This window comes from Camelus dromedarius, chromosome 20 (assembly GCF_036321535.1).
Source record: "Camelus dromedarius isolate mCamDro1 chromosome 20, mCamDro1.pat, whole genome shotgun sequence".
NCBI classification, from domain to species: Eukaryota; Metazoa; Chordata; class Mammalia; order Artiodactyla; family Camelidae; genus Camelus; species Camelus dromedarius.
This window is the reverse complement of record NC_087455.1, coordinates 25,639,793-25,652,008: the sequence shown is the minus strand read 5'-3', so window position 1 is coordinate 25,652,008 and position 12,216 is coordinate 25,639,793. Positions and strand designations below refer to the sequence as shown.

At 32.8% G+C, this 12,216-nt stretch overlaps 1 protein-coding gene across 10 annotated transcripts in view; it reads left to right on the top strand.

The window, feature by feature from the left end:
- OXR1 (oxidation resistance 1) overlaps window positions 1-12,216 on the top strand; it is a 378,919-nt gene that overhangs the window by 361,079 nt on the left and 5,624 nt on the right. For 6 of the 10 annotated variants that reach the window (XM_010981859.3, XM_031439484.2, XM_031439481.2 and 3 more), the window contains 3 exons: window positions 7,875-7,955; window positions 9,743-9,868; window positions 10,628-10,780. In XM_010981859.3, coding sequence (XP_010980161.1) covers window positions 7,875-7,955; window positions 9,743-9,868; window positions 10,628-10,780 — 360 coding nt within the window. The remainder of the gene's footprint in view (window positions 1-7,874; window positions 7,956-9,742; window positions 9,869-10,627; window positions 10,781-12,216) is intronic. The other 4 variants (XM_031439480.2, XM_064476897.1, XM_031439488.2 and 1 more) reach the window with 2 other exon arrangements.

Genomic DNA, 12,216 nt, shown 5'->3' with positions numbered 1-12,216 from the left:
ATATTGGCTTCTTTCACTTAGTAAGATGCATTTAAGGTTCCTCTCTGTCTTTTCATGGCTTAGTAATTCGTTTCTTTTTAGTGTTGACTTTTAATACTTCATGGTCTCTGTATGCCATAGTTTATCTTTTCACCTATTGAAGGACATCTTGATTACTTCCAAGTTTTGACATTTATAGTAAAAAAGTTGTTATAAACATTTATGTGCAGATACTATGTGGACAAAATTTTTCAACTCATTTCACCAAAATACCAAGGAGTGTGATCGCTGGATTGTATGATAAGAGTGTGTTTAACTTTGTAAGAAACTGCAAAAATGCTTTCCAAAGTGGCTATGTACCATTTTGTGCTGAACCAGCAGTGAGTGAAAGTTCTTGTTGCTCCACATTCTCAGCAGCATTTGATGTTGTCAGCGCTTTAGACTTTGTGCGTTCTAAACAGGTTTATAGCGGTATCCTATTATTTTAATTTGTATTTCCCTGATGACATATAATGTTAAGCATTAAGCATCTTTCCGTATTCTCAAGTGTCTGTTCAGAACATTTATGTTTTAACTAGGTTGTTTTATTATTGTGTTTTAAGCATCCTTTGATACTTTGGATAACATAGTTATCAGATACATATTTTGCAAAGATTTTCTCCCAGTCTATGGATTGTTTTCTTACTATCTTGACAGTGTCTGTCATAGAGCAGACATTTTTAATTGTAAAGAAATCTAACTTACTCATTTTTTTTTCTTGCTTTTGGTTTTCTATCTAAAAACACATTTTAAAACCCAAGGGCACCTAGATTTTTTTCCTGTGTTGCCTTCTAGGAGTTTTGTAGTTTTTCATTTTATGTTGGGTTTATGATCCATTTTTGAGTTAATTTTTGTGAAAAGTATAAGGACGTTGTCTAGATTAACTTTTTTTGCCTGTGGATGTCCAGTTGTTCCAGCACTATTTGGTGGAAGATTGTCCATTCTTCATTGCATTATCTGGGCTTCTTTGTCAAAAATCAATTGATTTTATTTGTGTGAGTCTATATCTGAGTGCTGTGTTCTGTTCCATTGGTCTATTTGTTTGTTCCTTTGCCAGTTTCACAGTCATGATTATTGTCGCTTTATAGTAAATTTTGAAATTGAGTAGTGTCAGTCTTCCAGTTTTATTCTTTTCCTTCATTATTGTGTTGGCCTTGGGATCTTCTTACATAAACTTTAGATAATCATTTTGCCTATATCAACAAGATAACTTGGTGGGATTTTTATTGGAATTGTGTTGAATCTATGGACCAAGTTGAGAAGAACTGATACCTTGCTCTGTTGAGTTTTCCTATTTATATATGTGATCATGGGTTATCTTCTTCAGTTTCTTTCTTTGGAATTTTGTACTTTTCTTGTATATATTTTGTTAAATTAAAACCTATTTCATTTTTTTTCTGCATGAATAGAATTGTTTTACATTTCAAATTTCAATTATTCATTGGTGATGTAGAGGGAAATGGTTGACTTTTGTGTATCAACCTTGTATCCTATAAACTTACTATGAACACTTATTAATTCTAGTAATTTTTGGTTTATTCTTTAGAATTTTTTATATGGACAGTCATGTCATCTGCTGACATTTTTATTCCATCTTTTCCAATCTGTATACTTTTTATTTCCTTTTCTTGTTTTATTGTGTTAACTAGATCTTCTAGTTCAATGTTGAATAGGAGTGGTGAGAGAAAACATCTTTTCCTTGCTCTCTATCTTAGTGGGAAAGTATTTCATTTCTCGCCATTATGTACAATGTTAATTGTAGAATTTTTTTTTCGTAGGTGTTCTTTATCAAGTTGAAAGGTTTGCCCTCTGTTTCTAGGTTGCTGAGAGTTTTTATCATGAATGAGTGTTAGATTTTGACTAATGCTTTTTCTGCATCTATTGATGTGATGGATTACATCAGTTGGTTATCAAATGTTGAAATACCTTGCATATATTCCTTGCATACCTGGAAGTAAATCCCACTTGGTCATTGTATATAATTCTTTTTATAAATTGTTGAATTCAATTCGGTAATACTTTGTTGAGGCTTTTTGCATGTATGTTTGTGAGAGATATTAACCTGTAGCTTTTCTTTTTTTTCATGCCTTTGTTTATTTTTTATTAGGGTAGTGCCTCATAGAATGAGTTGGGAAGTATTTTCTCTGCTTCTATTTTCTGGAAGAGATTGTAGAGAATTAATATAATTTCTTCCTTAAGTGTTTGATTAAATTCACTAGTGAATCTATCTGGATTCACTGGAGATGCTCCAGAGCTAGAGATCGTACCTCTTTAACTTTCTTTGTAAGTACAGAATCAGCTGCCATAGTGTATACATTGTAGCTTTGCAAAAGTCAATATAATAATACTTGCCAGAATGGAATTCTGTCCAGTTTTTCCTCTCTTCTATTCTCATGTCTGTCATAGCTTTCAACAAGTTTGCATAGCTTTTCATGGAGTTACCTTGATGTTTACTGGTAGCTAATTCATTTTAGTTGTCTAGAGTTGGGCCTGATCCTTCCTATTTTGAAAGGTGATCAATTGTTCATTTAGTTTGTTTAATAGATATCAGCTATTCAGATAATCTGTTTCTTCTTGTGTGAGTTTGCTGGTTTGTGTCTTTCAGGGAACTTGCGCATTTTATCCAGGTTTGCAAATTTGTGGATATAGATTTGTTTGTAACATTTCCTTTATTTTACTTTATTATCCTTTGTAATCAATAGTGATGGTCTGTCTTCATTTATGATATAATTTGTTTGTTCTCTTATTTTAGATAGCCTGGCTAGAGGTTTATCAATTTTATTGATCTTTTCAAAGAACTGGCTTTTGGTTTTATGGAGTTTTTCTCTATTGATTTTTTGTTTTCAATTTCATTGATTTCTGCTCTAATTTTTTTTATTATTTCTTTTCTTCTACTTCAGATTTAATTTGCTCTTTTGCTAGTTTCCTAAAATGGAAGCAAAGGTGATTGATTTTAGAGATTTTTCTATTCTTACATATACATTCAATACTATAAATTTCTCTCTAATTCCTGCTTTCACTGTATCCCCACTGTATTTTTATTTCCATTTAGTTTGAATTATTTTACATTTCTCCCAAGACTTTAATGATCATGTGTTAATTAGAAGGCTGTTTTTAAAAAGTATTTTCACACTGTTTCTTTGTTGTTAATTTTAGTTTAATTTCATTGTGATCTGAGAGCCTACTTTTATGATTTCTGTTTGTTAAGGTGTGTTTTATGTCTCAGAATGTGTTCTATCTTAGTGAATGTTCAATGTGAGCTTGAGAAGAATACGTATTCGGCTCTTGGATGAACTATTCTGCACATGTCAATTAGATACAATTAATTGAGAGTACTGTTCAGTTCAGCTATGTCCTTACTGATTTTTTGCCTGCTGGAATTGCAAGTTACTGATAGACGTACTTTGAAGTCACCAACTACAATAGTGATTAATATATTAATATTAATATATTTCAACTTCGTGTAATGAGTATTCTTTTCCTCTGGTATACTCTGGGGAAAACAAGGTTATTCCCTTTTTGTGAGATTCGCTTCTTGCATTTACTGCACCGTAAAGTTAATATAATACATGCATATTGTAATTGAATGATTTTGAGTAATTAACAGGTTTCTTTTTGAGTAAAAGAACAGTGAATATATCTTGTCTTCTCATGAAAATCTGTGAGAATCATCTGCAAATACACTTAATAAGTAATTTTAAATATAAAAATTTTTCAGATCAAAATGTGTTCTATTTTTAATTCATTATGGATTTAAACCTTTTTTCCCTCTATTCTGTTTTTCAGTTATCTAATTTAGATTCTCTATTTGTTCCTTTTACACCTCATTTATTACAAGTCCATGAAGTATTATTTTGAAAGCAATAGTTTTAATTTAAGGCAAAAAGGAGCACAGTTTTAACATAATGCAGGTCTTATTTTATAATAAAGATTTTGTTGTATATTATCAAATACAGAACAGAAGGTTCTGTGACTTCAGGATAGTGTTGTATACCTTTTTGTTAGCTACAGCAGCTCAGAGTTAGCTTTTCCTCCTTGTTTAACCTATTTTTGGATTACCAAAGTAAGTATAAATGGCATTGATTAGATAACAGTTTTTTTTTTCTACCCCATCTTCCTTTACTAAGGAAAAAAGTAAGGAATAAGTAAGAAATAAAAATGGCACATTCACAGAAATCAACCAGCCTTTTTTTTAGTGTTCAAGGCAGCTGGAGAAAGGGAAGCCTTTGGTTTGTTTATGGGATAATCTCAGGGTGAAATAATAGAACATCCTGGAAGGAGAACTTCTTAGACCAGAGTATTGCTCCTTCTTTCTAGGAGAACATGTTCTTATACATGGTATTGACAGCAATTGTACTTTTCAGTATTTTCAGCTTCTGTTGGGGTTTCTGTCGTTAGTATCTTTGTAATAGAGATGAGTGGATTTAATCCTGCCTTTACATTTGCAATTCAGTGAAAATAAATGCTTAGGCAAATACTGTCTGTGTGAGAGTCCTTTGTCAAAAACTGAAAAGACTAGAGAGTAGCACTTACTTCTGCAGAGGTTAGGTCACAGTTTCAGTTCCTACACACGGGATTTAGCAGTATACGCAAACCACTTTACTCCTTAAGAAGTGAGTCGTTTAGCCAGACGGTGAATACGGTTTTGGTTAGAAGGTACTGGTTTCCTCAACTATGTACTCTTAATAATTGGAAGTGTGATGGGTGACATTTTGTAAAAATGTGTCCATTTTCTACTTAGATTTAATCTTTTGGGTAAAATAATAGATTCTGTACATGCAGTATGATTTACTAAGGCATTAAAAATTAAGACTAATTTCAGTTCCATCTCCATTCTAGGAATCTATTATCCATTTATTTTGAGAGGAGGAAGTATATTTCTATACTCCTTTGATTTCAGATTTTTTTTATTACTTCGCAGACTCTTTTGACATTATTGTGTGTCTTCACTCATCAAAGCGTGAATAAATATTTAAGAATAAGGAAGTGATGAGTTTATAAATCCCAGAAAGGAATACAGTTTTTTATTTTAAGTATGGACAAGAAAAGGTAGATTTATGACATTAAAGAAACTGATTTTACCACATGTTATTAGCTTATGCTTATTATGGCAGCTCATGGTTCCCTTACTGGTAATTCCTACTCTAAGTGATGTTGATACAGTTATAACTGATCCCTTTTGTGAGCAAATTCAGTTTTACTTTTATCCAAAAACTGTGTTTTATATGGTAAGAGAAGGAGCTTTAAGCATAAAATCAGTGTTTACCATAAGAATTTGGAAAGAATGCAGAGAAGTAGTTAAGTCATCTAATTTGAAAATTCTTATCTAGGAGACTCTTGATTTGACTGAATGCCATAGAAAAAAGGAAGAAAATGTAACTAGTCATTAAATATTTTGTAGACTTTTTTTTGCTGGCCTTACAAAGTAAGCTATTATTTTTTTAATTTTTAGTACCTAATTTTTCTTTCATCTTTATTGAAAATTCTGTTCTGAATTGAAAAATCTTTAATATTTTTATCTAGTCCTAAAATTTAAAGTTTCAGAATAGTCATTCAAAGTATATAAAATAATTGATCTCTCAAAACTGAAATATTTTAATATCAAAAATAAAGATGGAGACTCTTCAGACATTATCCTCTAGTCCTCAGGGTAATTGGTGAAAAATCATCAAGTAATAATGTTAGCCCTCATTTACTCTGTGGTGGGCACTGTACTCAATCGTTTATATGCATTTTATTTCTTCATTTTCTTTACACAAAACCCTGCTTGTTATGTGCTTTTATTATTTCCAGTGTTTTATGGAGAAACAGATAAACAGGGGAGAAACCTAGGTCCATCTGATCCCCCAGAGCTGGAGTTTATAACCTCTTTGGGTTTCTCTGTAGTAGAGAGTCAGCTATCACACTGCACGCATTCTTGCTTTGCAAAAGCCAATTTTAATAATAATGGCAAGAATGAAAAATCTGTTCAGTTTCTCGTCCCTTTTTCTATTCTCATGTCTTTCTTTCATAGCTTTCAACAGGTTTACATAGCCCTTTATAGAGGTGTCTAATTCATTTTAGTTGGCTGGAACAACAAACTTTTATTTTTATTATGTTTTTAGCCAGTGGAACACTTTTTTTTTAAGTTTTAATTTTTTTATTGAGGTGAAAGTCACATAACATAAAATAACCATTTTAAAGTGAACACAATTCAGTGACATTTAGTGCATTGAAAATGTTATGCAACCACCACCTTTATCTAGTTTCAAAACATTTTTATCATCCCCCCTGCCAAAAAAATCCTGCACTTACTAAGCGGTTATTCCTCATTCCTCATTCCCCCTAGCCATTAGCAATCACCGATTTATGTTCTGTCTCTATGGGTTTATCTGTTCTGACTATTTCATATAAATGTGAACATGCAATATGTGACCTTTTTGTGACTGGCTTCTTTTCACTTATGATAATGTTCGAAGTTCTTCCGTGTTATAGCGTGTATTCATTCTTTTAGATGGCTAAATAAATTGGGAAGTGTGAGTCCAACTTTTTTTTTCTTTTTCAAGATTGTTTTAGCCATTTAGGGCCCCTTGCAATTCCATATTAATTTAAAGGTTGCTTTTTCGTTTCTTCAAAAAAGGCCGTTGGAATTTTGCTAGGGATTGCATTGAATTTGTAGATTACTTTGGGTAGTACTGCCATCTTAACAATATTAAGTCTCTTAATCCATGTGAATGAGATATCTTTCCATTTTGTCAGGTCTTCTTTAATATCTTACAGCAATGTTTTTTTTTTTTTTAATCTAGATTAGAAGCTTAAATTCTTTATGAGCCATTTGATTTAACTGCATTTGTGGCCAAAACCTCTACACATTACTGATTGATCACAAGAGGAATTTGTCATAGCCTGAGAAAATTCAGCACATATTTACAGCACCACCAGGCTTCACAATATTATAGTTACTGTTTTAGGAATTATGTCATGATCTGAAAAAGGTTTAGCTGTTATGTCAGTCTGAGGAAACTTGTCTGTTTTGTGAGCTTTTTGTAGTAATGTTTATCTCATACGTGGCTTTCAAATTCAGCACTGTGCAAGAGACTGGTCTAGGCAATTATGGAAGATACAGAATTTCCATTAGGAGTTTAGAATGTGGGAAAGTCAGTAAGTTTTAGTCACAAATAACTACTGCAGTACCACTATGAAGAAATACTGTAAAAGAGAGGCAGAAACTTGAAAAGAGTCATTTAGACTGAAGTAGACATCCTGAGAAATTACTATTGATTAGATAATGCTTTGAAAAATGTAATATTCTACTTTCTGGAGCTTGTTTTTCTTACTAGATTTTAAAAGGCACTTCATATCTTTTTCATGCTCTCCTACTCCTTTGTTCTAATACAGATCATATAGCATGGGTATGTTTGCTACTTTTATCTAGAAGAAATTCATCCAGTATTGCCATTAGGATGCAATGTTGGAGTTAAACTGATTTGAAGGGGAGAGTTGAAACTACCATTTTCTTTGTAAACTGTTAAACATTTAGGTTTTAGATGTTCTTTGATGTTAGCAAAGCATGTTATGTTTTATATAGCATCTCCTTTATAAACAACTGTAATTCTATTTACTCAAATTGTCTATATGAAACAATCCATAAAATAAACCCTATGTCATGAACTAGCAGTTGGATATAATAGTTAAATTCATTTATGTGTGTTTTACTGCAGTTGGATTTATAAAGCTCTTGGATTTTCAGCATGGAGTGGGGAAAGAAATCCTGGCTACAGTTCTCTTTTCCATTTAAATTCCTCCAATTTTTGTTTTGTTTTGGCTATTTTTCTCTACTGTCAGTGGAATTATTGTCTTCCTGTCTCCATATTCAGGTAGTGTCAGTGGCTGAGTATCACCGCAGGATCGATGCTCTAAATACTGAAGAACTGCGCACACTCTGCAGACGTCTCCAGGTGCCCCCTTCAGTAGTTTAAATCCCTCCAGAGATTGAATACTCCCTGTTTTTAGTGGATTTCGTCAGTACAAATCTCTTTTTTTAAGGATTTGTTTTGACTGCAGCACTAAAATACCCCATCAGAAAATTCCTTTTTGTATTAAAGAGTATTGTCTTGAAGAGCTGTAGGACTATCTTTTCTGGCATCTTTACATTTGAAAAATATTCAGAGGAATTTTCTGTCACTTTAGAACTTTTCTCAGTACTGTGTGTTTCTTAGATTGGTGAGGAATTTTCATTTAACATTAGAAGAATGTCTTGGGTTTGAGATTGACTCTTTACTAAACAGAATCTGAGAGGTGTGGTACTATGGGAAAATGTTTAAAATTTTAATGGATAGCAAGGTTCTCTTCTTTAAGGCTGTTTCTGTCCACCCCACATCAACTATCTAAATGAGAAGAATTGTTTTTGTTATTGAGGTTCTTCTGATTGGTATTAGAAATTGTTGGGAATAGTATAGGTTATGCAGTAGAACTAGATAATTATTTAAAATTCTGTGAAATAATCTTTGTGTTTTTTTTAGAAATAAGAACTAAATATTTGAGCTTATTTTTTCAGTTTTGTGTATGGTGTGTTTTCTTCTTCTTAATGAGATATGCTTTCATGGCTTTGCTAGAACTACTGAATCTTGTTCTTTTCTTTTAATGCTTCTCATGCTGCCTTGGATTTTTTTTTTTAAACTTTCACATCATCAAAATAAGGGTAAAACATTATGATGATGTGAAAGAATTAATATAGTTCTCATCAAAAAATAATGCAGTTCTAGAACATGTATTGGTTGAAAATATATGTTTAGATGTGATAAGAAATCTGTTAAAGAAACAAAATAATTTAGCAAGATTTCATTCCTGTGTGGAATCACAGTCGCTGAGAATTGCTGCATTTTAGTTATCTGCTCCAAAAGAATTCTGTTTTCTAGTTCAGAAGTTTCATCAGTAATAGATATGTTTTGTATATTTTATTTGCCAATGTTACTGAATGTTATATATTAAAATAAAATTAATATCAAAAAGTAAGTGGCAACAGAATAAATTGTATAGGAATTTTCTTTAATCAACATTTTTAATCATTTTTAGAATATTGGTGAGATTATTTCCATGAAACAAAAACATGTATTCTTTTTAATGCGTCAAATTAATTTAAAACATATATTTGTGAACAAATTAACTTTTAAATTAATTAAAAAGTACTGTTTTAAGTAAAAACTTAAAAGGCATTTTTAACAATGATGGTAATTTTTTCAATGAAACAAATTCGCATACACCCCCCCCCCAAATGAAACACTATACTTTTTATTATACTGTTGTTTAAATTAAAATTTTGGCACCCAGGAAGTTTTAAAAATTATTTTTGGCAAATTCTATTTTATGATGAAGAAAATAATCTCACATATTTCAAATAGCACAAATAAAAAGCAAGCTAGCTGGCTCACTTTTGCCCCTGAACAGAAAAATTAAAGTTTGCACGCAACTATCTCTTTTTACACAGAAATATGGGGTTTATCATTCAATACCTGTTCTTCCTCATGTAGTGGATGAGAAAAATGTCTGCTTGTAAAAGAAATCTTTTTTCTACATTGGATATGCCTTTGTTATTAGATGGAGCATCCTTTTCCTTCTAAAATTCTAAATTAAAGCTTTAGCTGCCTTTTCTAAGGTATAAAGTTTGATTTCTCTCACAAGGCTAAAATTTTTGAAGGTTTGTTGCAATTTTATATTAATATGACGCTGCTGTTTACTTCTTTAGATTACTACAAGGGAAGACGTAAATTCAAAGCAGGTTGCTCCAGTGAAAGCAGACCTGGAATCTGAATCTTTTCGACCAAATCTAAGTGATCCCAGTGAACTCTTACTGCCAGATCAGATTGAAAAGGTACGACCACCCACATGGGTGCATTTCTGTGTGCCCATGAGAGTAAAACAGCCTCTTTTCAGGTGTTCTGAGAACTGAAGAATCAGGCTTACTGCTTCCAGTCTTCCCCTCTTAGTCTCCGCTAATGTAGTAGAAGAGAGTAAAAGATTTGGGAAGGCAGACCGTAAGGTAAATAACAGGAGCAATTTAGGTGAGACAATGCAGTAGCCAGTATTTGGTTTCATATTGTGTGCTAGTTACTTGCTTTATGTAGGTTCTCTTAATGTAGTTATTCCAACACCTGTAGAGGTTGGTGCTCTTATTGGCACATTTTATCAGTGAAGAAACTTGGGCATAGAGAGGTTGAGTAAATGTTCAAAGCCACACAGTATATAAAGCATTGAAGCTTGATTTCTAACTCTGATAGTCTGGCTCTAGATTTAAGAGGTTAATAATTAAGCTTACAGTCCATCAGATATTTTTGTTGATTTGATATGGAGGGCACAAACAATAATCTCTGTTTCTTGTCTCTTTCTAATCTGTATCTTGTTTGGCATGATTCCTTCTCTTCCTAGTGAACAATTAATATTCCATGCTGAGAGATGTACAATTACTCTTCAAGCATCTCAGTATCTTTGAGAATGATAAATAATTTCTACTGTTATTTTTGTAGCCTACATTTTATAAAGTACCATTAAATTCCAACTGGCATTAGTATCCTTCAAAATGACAATAAGCAGACTATCAAGATAGTATGTGTTAACACTTTATTTTTCAAAGCTTACCAAGCATCTTCCACCAAGAACAATTGGCTATCCATGGACTCTTGTGTATGGTACCGGAAAGCATGGCACAAGCTTGAAGACCCTTTATCGAACAATGACAGGTTTAGACACCCCAGTGCTGATGGTGATTAAAGACAGTGATGGGCAGGTATGAAAAGTAACATCATAGACACCTTGCCTTTTAAGAGGTTACAGTAACTTGTAGCATATTCCTTAATTACTCTCGTTAGTACATTGTATTAAGTTTAACTGCTATTTATGGAGTGCTTTTGATATGCAAGGCAATGCTGAGTCCTACAGAGGATAGACATGAGCAAGAATAATAAAAGAGTTCCTGTCTTCAAAAGGATTCTGGTTAGATAGAAAAGAACATTAAAGCATGTGAATATCTCTAAAGCCAAGCGAAATATGCCTAGTATAGTGAGAACCTATACAAAGTAAAAGGGGTGTTTAGGTGGGGAGGGGATAGCTCAAGTGGTAGAGTGCAAGCACGAAGTCCTGGGTTCAATCCCCAGTACTTCCTCCAAAAATAAATCAACTAATTACCTCCCTCCCCCCTCAAAATAAAAGGAGGATGTTTAGAGTAAAGGTTGTTCATTCCTATCTGGGGGAGATAAGCATGAGGTTCAGGGAAAGGGTAGAAATTGACAGTCTTGAAGCATTGGCAAAGTTTTGAAAGTTAAAGGTGATTGTGTGAGAATGATACCAAGGACAAAGCCACAGATAAGCAAGAGAAACATTGGTTTATTTCTGAAGTAGGAAGTTCATAAATGGGCAGAACCAATCTTTGATATTGTCAGACCTAGTAGCTTCTTTTGGGGAGGTGAGGTGGTGATTTTGAGGAGGCACAATCTACTGGAGTGCTGGTAATGTTCTGTTTCTTGGCCTGAATGAAGGTTAACTGGAACTTTTCTTTGTGATAATTCCAAATTAATCTGTACGTTTGTATTTTATATACATACCTTATGATAAGGAAGTCTGTTTTAAAAATTAGACTATGAAAATAAGATGTCAGGAGAGACAGTATCCATAGAGATTATCAAACTGCATTCTCACTTGATAGTGTGGAACCTCAGACCCAGAGCATTGAAATGACTTGCCCAAGCCTCTTATTTATTCATGCCTTTTTTTAGGGTATATACTGTGTTTCATGTACTGTGTAAAGCCATGGAGTTACAGGACCAAACAAATCACACCCAAGTCCTGTCCTCGTGGAGTTTAATGGAGGAAAAAATAGCGTATCATTTTAGTAGTAGAATATTTACTTATACTGAAGGGTTTTTACTTCCTTAAGTGCTGTAATCCCACAGCAGCATGTTATCCATATTGTATGTACAATGTCCTCCTGAGATGTGTCAACCATTTTTGTAAATTCCCTGTTCAGTTGTTGTAAGAAGCATCTTTTTAGATTTCAAAACTAGGAAAGATCTGTTCTTTTCCACTTTGAAAAACTGGTATACTTTGCACTTGACAATAACGTGAGTTACATGACAACTGATTGTTTCCCTTTTTAAGTACAAGTAGATCAAACTATGCTAGAGTCCTGTTTTTTGCATTTTACTTAAACATGTATATGAGATAATG